Raw genomic sequence first — 21,905 nt, 5'->3', positions numbered from 1 at the left:
GCAAATTCTGTTAACACTAGCAGATAAAGCATGTGACTGTTATGGTAAAGAACACGCATTGCTCTGAGCAAATGGGACGTTCGTGCCCTCTGGTGGGTGGCGTGTTCAGACAGGCTGGTCCATTCCCTTATCCAACGCCATGTTACTTTAAAACCTTTTCACTAACGCCTCGCTCCGACTTTACTTTTCTCCCAACGTAAAGAAAGAATCATAACATCACTCAATCTTCACTATTATCAACTTTTGGATTTACTATTTATTTAGTGTTGGCAATACTGATATAGCAGCTTATCTCTGAGTTATTCTTAACAAACGGGTAGAAAATGAGGCTGTATCTATTTGTACCATGACCTCTGTTAATGGGATGATGGCACAGCTAGTAGCAGACTTCCACTTTATTGCAAATATGACATTTGGTACAAACACCACTGGAATTTTCAGGACAGAAGTCCTTGTCTAAAAGGTTTTGGTGACTATGGTTCATCTCTTCCATTCTTCAATGTTGCTGATTTCTCTTTCAGGTTATTGAAAGCTTTATTAATGATACCTGGTTACAACGCTACAATGAACCCATCAAGCCATCAGTTCTCACCACAGTTTGGTCTCTGGCTGTTGCTATTTTCTCAGTGGGTGGTATGTTCGGATCATTTTCAGTTGGGCTATTCGTCAACCGATTTGGAAGGTAATATATATTTCTAATCCATACCAGCTATTCATTTCTTTACTACTACACTGTAATATCACAGTGTTTGATATGTGACTTAGCAAATGTCACAGCCTGACATTCTGGGGCAAATATTTGTTATTAGCAAATAATGTTTTACATTCTTATAGTCGGCCGAGCGATTGTCACTTACTGGCGCTACAATCTCTGATATGCCGGCTTATCTCAGAATAACTCTTAACAAACCAGGTAGAAAATGAGGCGGTATCTATTTCTGCCATGACCTCTGTTACTCGGACAAATGTACAGCTGGTGCCAAATATGAGTCGGCAATATTTAGAACAAATACTGCTGACGTCTTCAGGACTGAAATCCCCATCAAAGACCCAGTTGATGGGGTGGCCAGCTGGCCAAGAATGTTTGCAATTTTAGACCTAATCCCAATATTTATTGACGATTTCACATTCTGCTAACTTCCAATACTACTGTCAAATATTTGCCAACTGCCCTTCAATGCCCCTTCACTTTCTTTTCAATAACTTCAATCTCTGCTGTAAAGATTGGCAGAAACAGAGGAATAGTTCACATGACTGTGTTGTGTTCTTCCCTATGGCTCTGCATTGATCCTACAACTGGTTTGCTTTTTAAGGTGGAGATTAAGTCAATTGCAATGTAACAGTCACTAACTGTCCTGAACATCTTCATAGAATCATAGAATCCCCACAGTGCAGAAGGAGGCCATTGAGAAGAATATTAAACAGAAAGTTGATAGTATAATCTGGCTGAGTTGGACACTATCAAGTAGGAGTTGCCTCTTGTATTGGGTTCTGTCGACTCTCCATAGATCACCACACGGTGCTTAGTACCACACATGAAGTAGCGAAGCACTGAACCAACGTTCACTATTGGTCTGAAGCAAGTTAGACAGTGGTATTGGATTTAATCAATGTCCAGGCAATGAATAGATCTCATCATCAACACAACAAATCTGATCAGAACTCTAGTAGCAGGATTCTCAGAATGGATGGTCAGCTGACCAAGAATGTTTGCAATTTTAGACCTAATCCCAACACTCCTTCAATGGAAATGTTGACATTACTGAAGCAAGTTCGTGCTAAGCACTCATTTATATTTCCAAGGTCATTTGGCAAATGTCATTAGGAAATGAAAGGAATCCAGAGCAATTAGTCCAAAATAAGGATGTTAATCATTTCATTCAAAATTCAGGACCATTTTTGGTTTGATTGGTGAAGTCATTTGGGTAATGACAGCTCAGCCCCAGACACTGGTTCATCCTCTGGCTTATTTATTCCAACCTCAGTATCAGAGAGTGTTGCATGTTTACAGTTTACAGTGTGTGTCTTTATACACCTTTCTCTGATCAGAACCTTGCACCCACCTGACGAAGGAACACCGTTTCCGAAAGCTTGTGGGATTACTGTCAAATAAACTGGTTGGACTCTAAGCTGGTGTTGTGAGACTTCTTACTGTGTTTACCCCAGTCCAACGCCAGCATCTCCACATCATAAATTCAGGGACAACAGAGAATGATACCTGGCAACAATTAACAATGATTTCAACTCTCCCCTCCCCTCGATTTCATAGCTAGAACCCATTCTCCTAATAACCCTTTTAGTAGTTGCTAGTTTCAGATTATTTCACCCTGTTTTATCAGCGTCTTTATTAAAGGTACTGGAAATCTGAAATAAAACAGAAAATGCTGGAAAAAAACAGTAGGTCTGGCAGCGACGAGGGAAACAGAGTAAATGTTTCAGGTTGATGAAGTTTCATCAGAACTGGAAATAGGTAGAGATGTAACAGGTCTTAGTCAAGTACAGAGATAGAGAAAGGATGGAGAGGAAAGGATGGCCTGAGATCCTCAGTGATGTTGATCTAGTTCACTGTTCAAAATATCTTCACTGATAACACTGTCCATTTATGATTAAGCTTGAATTTGTTTGGAACTCAGGAACTTCAGTCTATGATAATTAATATGGAGCACATTTTCCTGATACTGTGATTTTCTTCCCACTGTCAAGCCCTTTGTTGAGGACTTGGGTTTAAATTTAACTGTACCAACACAGAAGCTTTGGCCTCTGCCTTCTGTCCCATACCCGACATTAAGATTGCAATCCTTTTTCCAGTGACATGTGACTAATCATCAGTTATGAGAACTGTTCCTATCTAATTTGCACCCTTAGTATACTTCCTTACCTGCCAGTGCGTTCATGTTACAATGAAACATGAAAATAAAATCAAAAATATAAAATAATTGTAATGAGTACTAGTTCAGAATTCTCCGGTCTCGCCTGGCCCGCAGCGAGAATGGAGAATTTGGTGCTTAGCCAAATCTCCGTTTGCTGCAATAAGTTCAGAGAGTCCCAGCTGTGGGCAAAGCCCATTGTGTCTGCGTCAGCCACCGCACGCTATCAATTCTGATCCCGTTTTCCAGCACTTGGTCCGTGCGATGACATTTGAAGCACTCAACAAGTTTCCGGTGTGAATTTGTCATTTGTAAGTTATAAAGTTACTCAGGTTTGGACATAGATATCTACCAGGCAGTTTAACTTAGGATGTTGAAGATGGGACAGTCTGTGGGGAATGTATTTTCTAGTGAATGAACATTTATAAAACTGAGATCCTTTGAATTTCATCGGATAAATTAATTCTTCATATTTGAGAATGAAACAATTCGAAGACTTGTGATTGAATTCTGCTCCACTTAAAAAAATGTATCTGTTCTTTGAACCAGGCGGAATTCTATGCTGATGATCAACATCCTGGCGTTTATTGCAGCTGTTCTCATGGGCTTTTCCAAACTGGCCAGCTCCTTTGAAATGCTGATTTTGGGACGGTTCATTATCGGCGTCTACTGTGGTTTGACCACAGGCTTTGTTCCGATGTACGTTGGTGAGATATCTCCCACGGCTTTAAGAGGAGCTCTGGGTACTCTCCATCAGCTGGGCATTGTGGTCGGAATTCTCATTGCACAGGTGAGCAATAGGTAGTCAGGCTGTATCTCTTCACATTAATGTTCTCCCGCCCCCACCCTGCGGCGTGTTTTGTGGTGGATGAGGCAGTCCGCCATTGGCTGATGCCGGGATCTTCCAGTCCCGCTGCTGTCATAGAGGTTTACAGAATGGAAACAGGCCCTTTGGCCCAACTTGGCCATGCCGCCCCTTGTCAATGTGGGTTTCCCATGGTCAGAGTTCTCTGTCGATGGCACTGGAAGATTCCGCTGATGGGAACAGCCAGAAGATTCTAGTCAATACGGTCAGTTCCATGGCTGGAATTCTTCAATGTTTGGGTGTCCCGCTGCTGCTGCCCATGGGATCGGAGAATCCGGTGGTCAGCTAAACCTCCATTCACTGCAGCGGGACTGGAGAATCCCAGTTGCAGATGCGGCCAATGTCTCCTTCACACTTTATATTATTGTTATAGTCTCGGGAAACCTCATTTCTAACTATGGATGAGAATAATGATTTTATATTGAATGATTGTAGATTAATTGCAGTATTGTTCTTGGCATGAGCGTATACAACACCAGAACAACCTTATTCTAACCAATCAGGATCAAGCACTGTTTAGTTGCTTGGTTTTTATTTTGCTGAAAACACTGATTGGTTGCTCTGAGATTTATGCACGGGCCACTGACTGTGCACAGGAAAGCAATGCATTTACATCAATGGCAACCTTTTCATACTATCATGGAATCCCTACAGTGCATAAGGAGGCTATTCAGCCCATCGAGCCTGCACTGACTCTCCAACAGAGCATTCTACAAAGGCCCTATCCACGTAACCCCATGCAGTTATCCCACAGGCCCATCGAGCCAGCACTGACAACAATCCCACCCAAGTCCTGTCCCCATAACCCTATGTATTTACTATGCTAATTGCCTTTCAGAGCAGCAGTTAACACAGACTGCAAGCCTTTTGTGTAATCCTCTTTGTCATTGCCAATCCTTCTAATCTCCCGAATTCTAAGGCCTTTGATGTGATCTATTCAGCAAAGATGAACAGTTTTTGCTACTTGTTTTTCAGATGCAACTGATTAAAATAATCTTTCCTTGTATCTGCAGATTTTTGGGTTGGACTCTATCATGGGAAATGATTCTCTCTGGCCGTTGTTGCTTGGGTTTCTGTTCTTCCCCGCGCTGTTGCAGTGTATCGCTTTACCATTCTGTCCAAAAAGCCCTCGCTTCCTCCTGATCAACAAGAATGAGGAAAGCAAGGCAAAAAGTGGTAAGATTTTAGTTGTTAGAAACACGGCTCTGTTTTGTCTCTGAACAGCTGAGGGATTGTTATTTGAAGCTGTTGTAAGAATAATACAAGAAGTGTAACTATTTAGCAAACCTAACAGTGCGAGGAAAGTTTCAGACTTTTGTTTGCTCCTTGGTCACTGGGTAGTTAATCACAAAACCCAGATGACACGTTCCACACTGTGTTTGGGGAATGAGGCTGACTGATAGCTTTAGGAATGGCCGATGATGTCGGAGGTGCCTCGTGCCCAGAGGGGATGAGTGGCACCTCACTAAATCAGACCAAAAAATGGAATCGAAGGAAGGAACTTCCATGGTAGGAAATTGATTGGTCATTAGGTTAAAGTCAGATTATCTGACCGTTATCACATTGCTGCTTGTGGGATCTTGCTGTGCACAAACTGCCTGGTTTCCGACAAGAGTGGGTGCATTTCAAAAGTACTCCATTGGCTGGAAAGTGGCCGTGAAGTGGGTTCTGGAAATGCAAATCTTTATTTCTGTTTTGCTTACAAAAATGTCCTCAGTTCTCACCGTGTTGTCGTGTAGAACTGCTGACAGCATTACCGTGTTTAATTTGCAGCATAGGAACCATGGAATCCTGACAGTGCAGAAGGAGGCCATTCAGCCCATTGAGTCTGCACTGACTCTCAGAAAGAGCATTCATCCAGGCACCCCCCGCCCCCACACCCTCCGTCCCCCCTCCTCTCCATTAATGCTCTTACTGTCTCCCGATTACAGCAGTGGCGTGTCCCTGAGTGGGTGTCAGCTGAATGTAAGGTTAGCCTGACATCCTATGGTGACACTCACCGTTACCCTGAGACTGATAAATGGCCATGGGGAAGAGACTGGAGAGTTACGGGTCTCCTCGGAGCTCTGGAGGAGAGATCCCACGTTGGCACTCCTGGGACAATATTGTGTTTTCCACAATTTTTATGGGTTGGGAGTTAATATTTCTTAAACTAACGCTGACAAATTTGTTTAGTTTTGAAGAAGCTGCGTGGAACGACAGATGTGAGCAGTGACTTGCAGGAGATGAAGGAAGAGAGCAGGCAGATGATGCGAGAGAAGAAAGTCACAATTCCTGAGCTTTTCCGATCACCAATGTACCGTCAGCCCATCATCATCGCAATCGTGCTGCAGTTGTCCCAGCAGCTGTCAGGCATCAATGCTGTAAGTACAGGCAAACGGTTCACTGTCATTGGGCAAGGGCCATTAGACCCAGGAAATTTGCCCTTTTCTGGGGCTTTAATCCCGGTCACAACCTTCTCATCATTCCCTCAATTCATTCTCTTCAGAAATTCATATCATTGAATGAGATTTTTGCAGCTGAGAATTCCTGGCCATGTTTTCTGGATCTCAGTTATTCTACAAACCTTGTCACTGAGTTCCCTTTCTAATTTTAATTTCTGCATTTATAATTTGCAGCCTTGCCCTTCCCTTTAGTAACCCACTTGTTCCAATCACGTAGATAAAGGCAAAATACTGCAGGTGCTGGAATCTGAAAATTACAATAAAATATGCTGGAAAATCTCAGCATCTGTGGAGAGAGAATAGAGCCAATGTTTCCAGACTGGATGACCCTTCCAACTCACCCTCCAAGAAGGGTCATCCAGAGCTCTGATGAAGGCTCTCTCAGACTCGAAACGTTGGCTTTATTCTCCCTCCACAGATGCTGTCAGACCTGCTGAGATTTTCCAGCATTTGCTGGTTTTCTTTGGTCCAATCACTTGCCTTTGTAATCTGGAAAACTCTAATTCAGCCGCTCCAAGCCTTCCCTTTTCTCAAAAGGAAATGGAGTGGTCTTTCTTAGCCACCACTCAAGAGAAATCATTGGATAAGGGCAGCCATGTACTGGATGTCATTATTGGGAATGGTGTTTGGTTATTGCCTGATACGACAACACACCCTTGTTTGTGTGTGAAATTTACAACTCTGTGCAAGTGGCCCATGGTGGGGATTTGGACAGAGAGCAAATGGGAAATCCCATTTCAACTGCATTTCAAACCAGAGTTTCAGTATTGTTGATGATAAAGGAAACTCCTGTGGAGTCATCAGAAGGTAAATAGGAGCAAGGATGGACTGGCTGTGTACAAAAAATCTGTAAGATTCATCTTCTGACTACTTCCTGCATTGACTGAAATATTCCACCCTGAGAGTTCTCATCACTTTATTTGGTCTGTACCAACAGTTAGAATTCTGCATGATTCCTCACTGAAGATGTAAGATTTTGAGATTGTAAATGCCAATTGCACCATGTTAGTGTTTCTCAATATCTATTTGATTTTCTCTGCAGGTATTCTACTATTCAACAAACATCTTTGAGAAAGCTGGTGTTGAACAGCCTGTTTATGCCACCATTGGTTCTGGTGTGGTTAACACTGCTTTCACAGTTGTATCAGTAAGTATTCTCCACAAAATTACTGACTTTCCTAACTGTAATAAAATTAGGAATTTGACTTAAATGGAAGATGACTCTCCAAAGTCTCAGTGTGAAACTGGGCCACACGGACTGGTGAGTCATCCTCCACAGCCTTAGCCCATTAACATCAACCATCCAAGGCTACACGTGAAGAAGGGGCTTCCAATGTGTGGGATCGATTTAGGTTTAGCTCTTCACAACTCAGAACTATCAAGGGATGAAGGGAGAACATCTCTTTAGGTGGGGGTGGGGATGGATAAATTAAATGCTTTGTAATTGAATGTGTTTTTAATTCCTGGCCCAGCACCCAGCTAGACTGACTGTTCTATACCCGTAAATGGACAGGATTGTGTTGTCTGGTGTGCAGAGTCTAATGTGACCTTTTTGTTTCTACAGTTGTTCGTGGTGGAGCGAGCCGGGCGCCGTACTCTTCACCTGATTGGCCTGGCTGGCATGGCCACCTGTGCCATTCTGATGACCATTGCACTCGTTCTTCTGGTGAGAGGCTTGTTCTGTAACTCTCTGTGTCTGTATAATTCAATAATTCTGTGTCTGTATAATTCAGTGCTGCAGGGTAACAAAGAAAGAAACGTCAGTGGGGTTTGTGTCAAAATGAAACTTGAACAATTGTAAGTCGTGGCTCTGATACAAAAGATCTCGGATATGACCAGCTTGACGGCATGAGAAGGGCTCGTTTTTCATTTGGCAAGTTGCCCATTTTATGGGGCGCGGCTGGAACATCATTGATGACCTAACCCCAACCCCACAGTGAGAGCCCGAGGACAGAACCAGCCCACGGGCTTCACTTGGCAACTTCATGCCATAGAGAGATCGATGACACAGCACAAGGAAAAGGAGAAAGCAGCACAGATAGTAAAATAAATATCATCACCCAAGAGATTTCCTTCCATTTTGTGCTTTAAGAATGTGTTTGTTTCTTGTATGTATAAAACATTAATAATCTTGTGTTATTGGTTGGCCAATAGGAGCAGCTGACTTGGATGAGCTACATCAGCATTGTCGCCATTTTTGGCTTTGTGGCCTTCTTTGAGATCGGACCAGGCCCAATCCCGTGGTTTATTGTTGCTGAGTTGTTCAGTCAAGGCCCGAGACCTTCTGCCATCGCCGTAGCTGGCTTGTGTAACTGGACTGCAAATTTCTTGGTCGGCATGGGCTTCCAGTACATCGAGGTGGGTGCATTGTGTTGTTTCAGCTCACCTTACAGGCAGGAAAGTGACGAGGAATCACTGGTTGGAATCTCTCAGTCCCACCCCCCGCGGAACTGAAAACTCCAGCCTGAAGTCAGTCGATAAAAGCAAAATACTGCAGATGCTGGAATCTGAAACCAAAAGAGCTTCTCTTTTGGAGAGTCAGTGTGGATTTGATAGGCCGAAAGGCCTCCTTCTGTACTGCAGGGATTCTATGAATCTATGAACTGAGACACACTCAGAAATAGGACTGTGGTGTTCCTAGTTGGGTGATGTTTGTAGAAAGCACTCAAATATCTACTCTAAGTTGACGGGCCATTTATCTATCGGAGCTACTGGGAGGACTCAGAGCTGATGACTTAAAAATATTGGACATCGCAGTATTAGTGAATGCGATGTTTTGTCTGACAGTCACTGGGAACCGTGTGGATCAGAATTGCAAATCTAAATATCCATTGGTGTACTTTGGGCTGTCACTGAGCAAGTCTTTACACTGGGGAGCGGAGACTCAGCGGTTATATATGGCTGAATTGGCATCAATATAACAAATAATCCCATGACACCATCACCAGCTCACTGTCCTGGTTTAACTGCCCAGGAGTTAAAGCACCTAAATAAAGCCGCCTAAAGTCTCTTTGAGCTAACTGCTTGTGTAGTTTGTCTGTAATGGGGAGCTGAGAGAGACTTGCGGCAACTGCAGCTGGCTGTTTGCAACCTTGACAGTAATGGGAGGCAGAGAGTGGAGACTTCATTCAGTGTTCCTGGGAGACACGAGCTTGTCTGAAATCAGTGGAACTTTTAAACAGAAAAATCCAGAGTGGCACAATATTGCTAGCTGGCTTACCATACAACAGTTGTTGCTTTTGATAATAGCAAATTGTTAGCTCTGTCCGATATTGTGGCTGTTTATGATAAATCGCACAGCGTTTATTGATGAATATAAAGAGAATGCCAGAACTTCTTGCTGTTATTAATCAGGTTTCCTTTCTCCGTCTAACAGCAACTCTGTGGACCGTACGTTTTTATCATCTTCACTGTGCTGCTAGTGCTGTTTTTCGTGTTTACCTACTTCAAAGTTCCCGAGACCAAGGGGAGGACATTTGACGAGATTGCCTCTGGCTTCCGTCAGGGAATGGGAGGCAATAATCCCGAGAAGCAGAGCCCCGAGGAACTGAACAGCCTGGGGGCGGATTCGCAGGTTTAACCGGGAGCTGCAGTGTAGCAGCCAAATAGAAGTCAAGGGGACTAGTGTGCGCCAACACTACTGACAAAATCTGTACGGAGGTGGAGTGACTGGCTTATCAGCAGATTCCTGTGATTGTGTAGGAAGCAAACTCTGATTATTTACCAGTACACATCTCCATTTGTGTAAAATGTCGTGGTCAGTAAGCAAAACTAACTTTCTGAATATTTTACGGTTCTGACTGACGTTATTATCAATTAGTTTTTCAAAGCTTTCCATGTATAGAGTTAAAATATTTATATGTTGAATATGTTTATAGTGTTTATAGGTCAATAAATTATAGAGCTAAAATAATGTAAATATAATAAGCTACTCAGATGACATGTAATGTATAAATGTCGTAGAAGGAGGTCTAGCTTCTGTAGAATTTGTTAGTTGTAAATGAATAGTGTTACTTTTTGTACAGTTCACATTTAGAAAACTCTTTTCTGGTTCGGAAGATCAGTTCTTAATATTAAAACAAATGTTTGTTATTAATGAAGAGCATTTCAAATCATCTAGAATTCCTCTGACATTAGTGGATGCACGCTTAACACATTTGAATACAGTTCTTCTGTACATTACTGTAACCCAAAACAACTTCTGGTCATGAGTAAAACATCAATCAGGAGAACATTATCCACACTAACATGGGCAGCAGCAGTGTAAGAACCAGCGGCCAATTCCTACACAACACAACCATTTATGACATAAAGTATTAGTAACTTTTTCACAACACTTTTAAAGGAAACAGTATGTGTGTGGAAAAGGATTTGGTGTGGGAGGGTTGTAGTGTATTTACTGCCAAGCACTGCTGGTACAGACAGTATGATGTGATAGCCACTGAGTCAAGCTACAGGAATCTTTGTAGTTTTATTGTACAGGTTTGTGAAGAATGACTTGTGTTTTCTGCTACCAAAACCAGTATAGTTCTGTTCCCATCCAGTCACCCACTCCAAAACCCTTTTGATTAGTCAGTTGATAAAACAAGCAAGCTTGTTTTTTGTACTTCCCTGGGGGCCTCGAAGGCATCACTCCCTTACTGAAAGTCATGATGTTTATAGAATGTAACGTTGTTAAACGTTCCCCTGTGGAAATGGTGGACTATCCTGTGCCAATCCTCAGCCTATCCAAATGGGGATCAGCTAAACTTCAACACATGTCCACGCACAAGAAGCTTTCATTCTTGACTGACCCTGTGTCACCAATTTCAGGATTTCAAAATGACTTCTCCCAAAACTAGCAGATTTGCTCGATGTGCGCTTCCTGGGAATCTTCGCTTTGCCTCAGTCTTGTGAATCTTTTATCTCACTGACAATCTCTTGGAGCTGTGTTCTAGGTTCCTCACCTTCCAATACTTTGTCAAATTGATGCTAATTGTCCCTTTGCTATTTTCCAGAACCCATCTTCAAATTTCCAGCCAGTTCATTATCTTTCTTCCCACCCAATATCACCTGTGACCTCTTCATGCTAAATTCTATAGTCTTTGTCACTGTATCGAGGTAGTGTTGAGTACTAGCTCCTCATGCCCCACTAATTCATTTGTTACTTGAGGTGGCTCTGAACTTTGTCTGATGGTGTACAGTGGAGTTAGCAGCCTGCTTTTACATCTCTCGCCATTATTATTCCCTTATTTGAAACTAAAGACCAGAATGTATGGAGCAGAGATTGCTGATTTACATCATCCAGCCAGGTTCAGTTCTATTCCTGTGTTCCAATCCCTCCCCAACAGTTGAAGGCTTTTCAAAAAAAATCATTTAGAACTATCTATTCATTCTAAATAAAAGAATGATTTGTGTTAATTAGGTTAGACAATTTTTATACATATTTTAATCTGAGAAAAAAGTAGAAAATAGATATGCAGTAAACTGAAACAAGTTTATATAAGATGTATTTTCTTTAGGTAAGACTTGTTTGAAACATTTTTTGTATTTAAATTAGAATTAAAGCTAGTGCAGAAATAGCCCGAGTAACTGTTAACAGGAGGCTAAGGGGGGGTTGGATGTGACTGAATGAATGGATAAAAATCAGGGGCAGCTTTTATCTTCATTCTCAGGCTCGATGACCCATCCCCAGGCTCCAAATACCCTGATAACACCACTGGTTCTGATAGCAACTCACACACTCCATTCAGCCTGTTGACCCCATGCTAGCTCTCTGTGGTGCAACCCAGTCAGTCCCCTCACCCTTGCCCTGTAGCCCTGCAATTTTATTTCCCAAGTGCCTGTCCAGTTTTCTTTCCAGGTTGTTCATCGTCTCCCTTCCACCACCCTTTTGGCAGTGACTGTTAAATCAGTGAATCCACAGAGAGTCGGCCAGCCTTGGCTTGGGTTAGCTGAGTGTGTGGGGAATGCAAGAAGGGTATCCAGTGTATCTGTCTGAGTCCAGAGGGCTGGTGCTGTGTTAGCCCTGCTGCTACCCAAAGTTTGTGGGGGTCAGGAGGGAGCGATCAAGTTGGAAGTTGCTTTAGGAAATATCCTGAGCTAGGGGTCTGACAACGGGAGCATCATGAGACTGTTAGACCTGGACAGTCAGTCAGGTAAGGACTGGATTGACAGCTACCCAGGCAAGGAGGGCCCAGCACAGGGAGGTGGGTTAGATTGGGAGGCCAATCATAGGAAATAAAAAACAGAAGATGCAGAAGGACTGGCAACATATGTGGAGAGAGGAGCAGAGTTAATGTTTCGAATCTGTGTGACTCTTCAGAGCTGTTATAGCTAAAAGCTACAATATGACTTGAGTTGAAGATTCACAAAAGTCCCCGTTAGTCCATTCGCAATCCCTTTTGCTAACTTGCACTTGGTTAAAGGCATTTGCGTCAGGAGTGGGTGTGGTGTCAGGAGGAGTACTTGAGACGTGTGAAATCATCGGGGTTAATTTTAACCAAATATTCCAGGCATGGAACCAAAGGATTGGGTAGCATGTTAATGTTCCACCCTGTCCAGTATCACAGCCCAGTGACATCAGAGGAAAATAAGGTCAGTGTTGTAACTGATCCCATCAGTTTCTCATCAGGATTTAACCCCACTCCCATTAGTCAGGGGGAGTTGTGAATGGCTGGCTTTCTGCCATTTCTGACCAATGGGAAGAAAATAATGGTCATTACTCACTCACCGATAATCACACTTCAGAAATCGCATGAGGGGTTGTCTTTCTGAAGGCAGGAAATACTCCTCATGACCAATAAACATTGCAAACCTATTGGGTGCTTTCATTCATTCATTATGCTTTCCTCTGGATTCATAATCGGATTTCATCCAAAATGATAACACCTTTAGGGAGATTGGGAATTGGGAAGTGAAAACAAACAGACCCACTCAAAACAGCGACTCTTTCCACTCACACTCCTGCTTTGTTTGAATAGAATTTGTACACCGAGATTTTATACTTATTTCTTGTGAAACTCACTACAGTGACAACTAAGCTGAAAATAAAAAAAAACTGAACAAAACAAAATCTGTGGTTTTCTGCTTTAATGAGTGGTGAATAATTAATCTGTAAATGATGTAATTGTGGCTTCAAATATTTTTTCCGATAGTTGTTCCTGCCTGTGGCTGTTCCTAACAGTCAGCAGGTTCACCCCTGTGGCATCACTGAGTGAAAGATTTTTCACAAGCTAGTTACAATGTTTTTTAAAGTAAAAGTTAAAGTTTGTTTATTAGCGTCACAAGTAAGGCTGACACTAACACTGCGATGAAGTTACTGTGAAATTCCCCTAGTCGCCCACACTCTGGTGCCTGTTTGGGTCAATGCACCCTAACCAGCACATCTTTTAGACTGTAGGAGGAAACTGGAGCATCTGGAGGAAACCCACGCAGACACGGGGAGAACATGCAAACTCCATCCAGGCGGTGACCCAAGCCGGGAATCGAACCCTGAGGCAGCGTTGCTAACCACTGTGCTACTGGGCAGCATTTTGTGCTGATCCATAACACTGCGGTGTACAACAACTTGCATTTATAAAGCACATTTCATGTAATAAAGTTCCTGAAGGTACTTCATGGTACATTTATTGAACAGTATTTCACATTGAGCCTCATAGAGAGACGTGTGCCAGGTTTCTCTGGCCTCCCTGTGACATTTTCCTCGGCAGTGGGAGACAGCGTGCCATTGGCCGATGACAGGATTGTCTGGTCCTGCCGCTGGTGATGAGATTTCCCATTGGTTCCATCCCACGGCACCGGGGAACCCGCGGTGAGGGTGTGCCGTTGGCAGGACCAGAAGATCTTGCCACCCTGAATGACTGAGAGATCGTGCCAATGGGGACAAGTGATTTGATCAGAGAGTTTGGTTGATTGGGCTATGCCAAATTGACCCTAGTGTCAGGGGGATTAACAAGGTGAATGCATTGGGTTATGAGAATAGGATCTGGGTGGGGTTGTGGTTGGTCCGAACAGCCTCCTTCTGTACTGTAGGGATTCTACGATCTATGATCAGTTAGGTTTTAAAGGCAGTCTTAAAGAGAACTTTAGGAAGGAAATTCCAGGGATTGGGGCCCAGGGCTGATGAAAGTTAAGGTGGAGCCAATGGTGAAATGGAGGAAGTTAACATTATGTGAGAAAGCTGAGATGGAGTTTGAAACTGCTTCACAGTTCAACTCTAACTGCAAATAATTACAAAAAGAGATATGTGCAAACGTTCTAGAAGCCTCTTGGGATTAGCACAGAACCAGATGTAACAACGAGGTGATTATCCAGTCATTAATAAGAGGGACAATTTGACCTAAGGAACTCTCAAATCAATCTACATTCATCTGTGAAGTAATATCTGGCAGGTTTCTTTGGTACCATGAGCTTTTGGAGCAATGCTCCTTCATCACCTGATGAAGGGCAGCGCTCCAAAAGCTAGTGGCTTGTGCTACCAAATAAACCTGTTGGACTTTAACCTGGTGTTGTGAGACTTCTTACTGTGTTTACCCCAGTCCAACACCGGCAATGCCAGGTCAAGAAATGTCTGAAAATACATCCATACATGAATATCCAGTGTGAAAGCCTCTGACTGAACAACTACCCACAAAGCAAAATAACTGGAATTCCAAAATGAATAAATGATCTGGAGGAAAATGTGGGGGATCTGATTAATAAGTTTGCGGATGACATGAAGATTGGTGGAGTTGCTGATAGTGCTGGAGATTGTCAGAGGGGACAACAGTATATCGATAGATTGGAAACTTGGGCACAGAAATGGCAGATGGAGTTTAACGTAGACAAATGTGAGATGATGCATTTTGGAATATGAAATTTAGATATGAACTGCACTATAACTGGCAGAACCATTAGGGACATTAACATACAGAAGGATCAGGGTGTGCAGGTCCATTGTTCCCTAAAAGTGGCAACATAGATGGCCAAGGTGATTAAGGAGGTATATGGCATGCATGCCTTCATTGGCCAGGGCATTGAGCACAAGAGTTGGGAAATAATGTTGCAGCTATAGAGAGCCTTGGTTAGGTTACATTTGGAGTATTGCATGCAGTCCTGTCACTACACTACCAGAACAACATGGAAGCAACAGGGAATTAAGGGTTATGGGGAGAGGGCGGGAATGTGGAACTGAGCCACTTCAGATCAGCCATGATCTTATTGAATGGCGGGGCAGGCTCGAAGGGCTAGATGGCCTACTCCTGCTCCTACTTCTTATGTTCTTATGTTCTTTGGACAGAGTGCAAAGAAGGTTCACCAGGATGTTGCTTGGTTTCGAGGGTGTTGGCTATGAGGAGAGGTTGAGTAAACTAGGGTTGTTTTCACTGGAAAGATGGAGGCTGAGGGGAGACCTGATAGAGGGCTACAACGTTATGAGAGGCACAGACAGGGTGGCTAGTCAAAGCCTTTTTACCAGGGTGGAAGTGTCAATTACAAGGGAGCACAGGTTCAAGGTGAGAGGGGGAAAGTTTGAGGGAGATGCACGGAGGAAGTTTTGATCTCCTTATCTGAGGAAGGGTATCCTTGCTATGGGAGTGTGTGTGGAGAAGGTTTATCAATCTGATTCCTAGAATAGCAGGACTGATGTATAAGGAAAGTTAAGATTGTATTTGCTGGAGTTCAGGTGAATGAGGGAGCATCTCATAGAATCCTACACAATTCCAACAGGACTAGACAGGGTAGATGAAGGAAGGGTGTTCCCGATGGTGGGAGAATCCAGAACCAGGAGTCACAGTCCAAGGATACATGGTAGACCATTTAGGACAGAGATGAAGAGAAATTTCCTCACCCAGAGAGTGGTCAGCCTGTGGAATTCGCTGCCACAGAGAGTAGTTGAAGCCAAAACATTGAATATTTTCAAGAAGAAGTTGGATAAAGCACTCGGAGTGAAGAGGATCAAAGGATATGGGGGAAGGCCGGATTGGGTTATTGATTTGGATGATCAGCCATGACCGTAATGAATGTCGGAGCAGGTTCGAAGGGCTGAATGGCCTCCTCCTCCTATTTTTTGTTTCTTTCAAACACAAAACACGACAAAGGAATGGTTAAAAGCAATTGGTGAAAATGAAGAATCAGTAATATTGGATATTGTGACTGAGGTGAATTCATTGGGGAAATGAGAAATGAAGAGTTATTGAAGAGTGTGGAAAGAGGTGTAAACAGACAGCGTGACACTGAGAGACCAGCTCAGGGAGACGGATCTGAGCGCAGCAAAGGCTGAAAAGGCACGAGAAAGGTACAGGCTTCAGAAATGCAGAGAAAAGACAAGAGAAAGTAGCAAAACACAAACTTCAACCTCAATAAGAAAGCAGACAGCATATCTTTGAGAAAGCAACTTTCAAAGGACAGACAGACCTTCCCTCAGGATGTTGAAGACTCAGAGAGTCCCCAGTGAAACACTCAGGAATTTTAGTCACTGACATACATTTTTATTAAATTCAGAGCTTTAGTAAGACTTTTGGATGGTGTTTGAAACTAACCCAATCCCATCTTTCTGGCCCAGGATGTTGAAGCTTTTAGGATTTTACACATTTGCCTGATGAAATTTCGAAATATCAGTGCACCGAGTAAAGGAATGTATCCGAGATCAGAGTTTGAGGAATACATTGCTCAAAGCAGCCAGTCTGGCTCCTTACCTCCCTTCTTTTGTCACAGACTCTGGCTGTAACCGTCTGAGGATTCAGGGTAGACCATTTAGGACGGAGATGAGGAGACATTTCTTCACCCAGAGAGTGGTGAGTCTGTGGAATTCATTACCACAGGAAGTAGTTGATGCCAAAACATTGAATGTATTCAAGAGGTGGCTGGATATTGCACTTGGGGTGAATGGGATCAAAGGTTATGGGGAGAAAGCAGGATTAGGCTATTGACTTGGATGATCAGCCGTGATGGTGATGAATGGCCTCCTGCTCCTATCTTCTATGTTTCTGTGTTTCCTCTTTACCAGAAGCGAAATACATAGAAATAGGAAATTGGAGCCATGAGTAGGCCGTTCAGCCCCTCTAATCGGCAGTTGCCATCCAATAAGATCATAGCTGATCTAATCTTGGCCTCAACTCCTACTTTCATGTCTGTTCCCCTAACTCCTAACTCTCCTTCCATTGAGAGCTCTGTCCAACTCCACCTGGAATATATTCAATGATCCACTGTTTTCTGTGCAAGCGAATTTCAAAGATTCATGACCCTCTGAGAAAGAAATTTCCTTCTCATCTTTGACTTAAATGGGACCTCTTATTTTTAAACCCTCTTATTTTCACCTCCCCTCAGAGGTGAAACACTCTCCCAGCATCTAGCCTGCCAAACCCTTTCCGAATCTTGCAGGGTGGGATTTTTGGCCAGGTTGCCTGGGATTTTTCAATCCCGCTGATGGTGATCCCCGGCTCGGGTTCCCCAGCAATGGAGGGTGCGAATAATGGGAAAACCCCATTGACAGGGATGGGGAAGAGGGCAATCCCCCCTCATGTTTCAATAAGATCACCCCTCATTCTTCTAAACCCTAAGGAATATAGGACCAACACATTCAACCTTTCCTCATCAGAGACGGTGGGGGGGTCGGGGAGGAGGGTGATGGCCTGGTGGTGGCGTGGTGGCATTGTCAATGGACAAGTGATCCAGAGACCAGGGTAACGCTCTGGGGACCTGGGTTCGAATCCTGCCACGGCAGGTGATAACATTTGAATTCAATAAAAAAGTACCTGGGATTAAGAATCTGCTGATGACCATGAACCATTGGTGATTGCCGGAAAAACCTATCTGGTTCACTGATGTCCTTTAGGGAAGGGAATCTGCCGTCCTTACCCGGTCTGGCCAACATGTGCTTCACAGCAATGTGGTTGACTCTTGAAATGCCCTCAGGGATGGGCAATAAATGCTGACCCAGCCAGTGATGTCCACATCCCACGAACAAATAAAAAGAAACCCCATGCTCAGTCCACAGAGTGTTAACGAAAGTGTTTTTCTGGTTTGTATACAGTGTGCTAGCTAATTCCCATTGCAGCCAGAACTCTAATAATCCACAGTATCGGGTATGAGCCTGGTGGCCCGGTACACTGGCGCACTGTTTGCCCAGTAAAAAGTCTGACAACACCAGGTTTTAGTCCAACCTATTTATTTGATAATATACTCGCAAGCTTTCGGGTTAGCCCACATCATGAGCACTGTTTGCCTCCAGTGATACATTTCAGAATCTCCTCTGGAAATGAACCGATGGATTTCACTGAATGACGCAGCAATGCTGAATTCTCAGAATGCCTCATATTGAGTTAATTGTCCTAACCCTGGACCATCAGCTGAGCAAGTCATGTTCCTAGCCTTGGCCAAGCTTTTTGGGAAGGAATCCAGGCAACACACAGATTTCCTTATTTGAAGATGTTTGGGATCAGCTCTGATTAAATTACAAAAATATCTTTTCCAAGAAGTAACATTTGGTTCAGAGAGGTTTGGGATTTAGGAATTGCTGCATTTCTGTTTAAACTTGTAGGTAATCCCCTCCTCCCTGGGAGGTAATTAATCACAGTCAGATAACCACCTTACTCCGCAAAGTATGGAATTTTCCACTCTACTGCAGTGGGAGACTTTGATTTTATTTTGATTTATTATTGTCACATGTATTAGTATACAGTGAAAAATATTGTTTCTTGCATGCTCTGCAGACAAAGCATACCGTTCATAGAGAAGGAAATGAGAGGGTGCAGAATGTAGTGTTACAGCCATAGCTAGGGAGTAGCGAAAGATCAGTTTAATGCGAGGTAGGTCCATTCAGAAGTCTGACAGCAGCAGGGAAGCAGCTGTTCTTGAGTCAGTTAGTACGTGACCTCAGACTTTTCAATCTTTTTCCCGAAGGAGGAAGGTGAAGGAGAGTATGCATGGGGTCCTTAATTATGCTGGCTGCTTTTCCAAGGAAGTGGGAAGTATAGACAGTGTCAATGGATGGGAGGCTGTTTTTGTGTGATGGACTGAGCTACATTCGTGACCTTTTGTCGTTCCTTGTGGCCTTGGGCAGAGCAGGAGCCCATACCAAGCTGTGATACAACCAGAGAGAATGCTTTCTATGGGGCATCTATAAACGTTGGTGAGAGTCGTAGCTGACATGCCAAATTTCCCTAGACCTCTGAGAAAGTAGAGGCGTTGGTGGGGCTTTCTTAACTATAGTAAAGGCATGGGGGGACCAGGACAGGTTGTTGGTGATCTGGACACCTAAAAACTTAAAGCCCTCTTGATCATTTCTACTTTATCCCCAGTGATGTAGACAGGGGCATGTTATAGATCCATAGGAGTTTACAGCATAGAAACAGGCCTTTCAGCCCAACATATCCATGCCCCTTTTTTTAAACCCTAAGCTAATCCCAATTGCCTGTCTTTGGCCCATATCCCTTGATAGCCATCTTACTCAAGTGATTGTCTAAATGCTTTATAAAAGACAAAATTGTACTTGCCTCTACTACGACCCTTGGCAGCTTGTTCCATACACTCACCACCCTCTGTGTGAAACAATTGCCTCTCTGGACCCTTTTGTATCTCTCCCCTATTTTTGGGAAAAAATATAGACTTTCTAGCCGATCTATGCCCTTCACTATTTTATAGACCTCTATAAGATCACCCCTAAGCATCTTATGCTCCAGAGAAAAAAGCCCCAGTCTATCCAACCTCTCCCTATAACTCAAATCATTAAGTCCCCATGGCATTCTAGCAAATCTTTTCTGCACTCTTTCTAGTTTAATAATAACCTTTCCATATAGAGTGACCAGAACTCTATTCCAAGTGTGTCCTTACCAATGTCTTGTACAACTTAACAGGGTGGCCCAATTCCTATATTCAATGTTCTGACCAATGAAACCAAGCATGCTGAATACCTGCTTCACCACTCTGCCCCCTGTGACTCCACTTTCAAGGAGCTATGAACCTGTACTGCTAGATTTCTTTGTTCTATAACTCTGCCCAGCGCTCTATCATTAACTAAGTAAGTCCTACCCTAGTTCAATCTACCAAAATGCATTACCTCACATTTATCTAATTATGCTCCACTACACTTCCTGAAGTCAATGGCTATCTCGTTAATTTTGTTGACATTGAGAGAGAGATTATTGTCATCGCACCAGTTCACCAGGCTCTCTATCTCTTTCCTGTTCTATCTCATTGTTACACTATGGTGGTGTAATAGCAAACTTGAAAATCGAGGTGGAGGGGAATTTGGCCACACAGTCACAGGGGCTGAGAACACACCGGTGTTAAGGATGGTCGTGGAGAAGGTGTTGCTTATCTTTACTGATTGACGCCTGAGGTTTGGAAGTTCAGGATCCAGTCACAGAGGGAGAAGCTGAGCCCCAGGCCACAGAGTTTGAAGATGGGTTTTGTAAGAATCATGGTGTTGAAGGCTGAGCTGTAATCAATAAATAGGAGTCTTGGAAGGTGCAGCGAATTTAATTGACTGTAAGGTGCAATGAACTTGAGGAATAATGTTCTCGGGATTGTAAAGGTTGGAGAAAGGTGGCTCTCGCTTCTTGTTGGTCGATGTCGGGGAGCTCTTTTCCATAAACATTCGCATGCCAAGGATTCTTATCCAAAAGCCAGCTCACTGGGGTTAAGCTTCCCTCTAATCAGAAATGAGAGTGGTCCAGCAAGTGTGGAGCAGCTGAGTAGATTCTTCTGTGACTCGGAGGTGAGGTGACACTGCTTTCGTCTCTGAGACCTCTCACAAATCCTGACTCATATCGGGTGCTGTTGGGCCAAACTGTGTGAGGACTGGACATAGGGGGAAGGACGGCAGCGAGGACTGGACATGGGAGATAGTCTAATGGTGGAAGGGAGGGGGAATTTGTCCATAGAAGGAACACAGATTGTCCACACAGGGAAGCAGGCAGCGAGGAAATCTGAGGGTGCAGGGACGTGGGATGGAGAGAAAGGACTTGCCTCTTGGTTCTGGGGGTTGCAGTGGTTGGGTGGGGAGAGGGTTTCTGGGCAGGGATGTTGATAGGAAGATGGTCTGAGAAAGCAAAATCTGTGCAGTCTACACTGCAGTCCTGGGGGTTGAGTTGAAGGCACTGGGCAGTGGAGGGTACAGGCACAGATAGAGGGCCTGGGTGGGATGTGATGGGTGGCAGATACAGGGTGACAATTGAACATTTCATGGTGCAGGGGATGGCATGGAAACAGATGAAATAAGTGGCTGAGATATTGGGAAGGGTCAAGATCAGAATCAGAATCAGGGTCAGGGTCAGGGTCAAAGGCAGGGTCAGGTTCAGAGGCAGGGTCAGGGTCAAAGTCATTTTCAGGGCCAGGGTCAGGGTCAGGGGCCAGGGTCAGGGTCATGTTCAGGATCAGGGTCAGAGTTAGTGACAGAGGCAGGGTCAGGGTCAGAGTCAAGGTTATGTTCAAGATCAGGGGTCAGAGGCAGGGTCAGGGTCAGGGTCAGGGCCAGGGTCAGGGTCAGAGACAGGGTCAGGGTTGGGTTCAGGGTCAAGGTCAGGGTCGGGGTCGGGGTCAGGGTCAGAATCAGGGTCGGGGTCAGAGTCAGGGTCAGGGTCAAGGTGAGAGTCAGGGTCAGGGTCGGGATCAGGGTCAGGGTCAGAGTGGGCATGGGAGCAGGAACGGGTGTTGGCTCAGCGAGCAGAGAAGGAGTGTGGAAGGTGATAGTGAAGGAGAGCGGGGTAACAGAGGGAGGCTTAGGGGAGGGGGCAATCCTGGGAGAGGAATGGATAAAAGAAAATGCTG

At 44.0% G+C, this 21,905-nt stretch overlaps 1 protein-coding gene across 1 annotated transcript in view; it reads left to right on the top strand.

Moving 5' to 3' along the window:
• The window catches only part of LOC145360168 (solute carrier family 2, facilitated glucose transporter member 1), a 29,694-nt gene extending 16,627 nt beyond the window's left edge, over positions 1–13,067 (top strand). Inside the window, exons 3-10 of the mRNA XM_080215169.1 lie at positions 522–682; positions 3,417–3,657; positions 4,746–4,908; positions 5,908–6,095; positions 7,219–7,323; positions 7,741–7,842; positions 8,331–8,534; positions 9,553–13,067. Of these exons, the coding sequence (XP_080071295.1) occupies positions 522–682; positions 3,417–3,657; positions 4,746–4,908; positions 5,908–6,095; positions 7,219–7,323; positions 7,741–7,842; positions 8,331–8,534; positions 9,553–9,756 (1,368 nt within the window). The 3' untranslated portion in view covers positions 9,757–13,067. The remainder of the gene's footprint in view (positions 1–521; positions 683–3,416; positions 3,658–4,745; positions 4,909–5,907; positions 6,096–7,218; positions 7,324–7,740; positions 7,843–8,330; positions 8,535–9,552) is intronic.
• The last annotated feature ends 8,838 nt before the right edge of the window (positions 13,068–21,905 follow it).

This window comes from Carcharhinus amblyrhynchos, chromosome 30 (assembly GCF_965287045.1).
Source record: "Carcharhinus amblyrhynchos chromosome 30, sCarAmb.v2.hapA, whole genome shotgun sequence".
Taxonomy (NCBI): Eukaryota; Metazoa; Chordata; class Chondrichthyes; order Carcharhiniformes; family Carcharhinidae; genus Carcharhinus; species Carcharhinus amblyrhynchos.
This window is presented reverse-complemented; position numbering and strand designations above follow the sequence as displayed.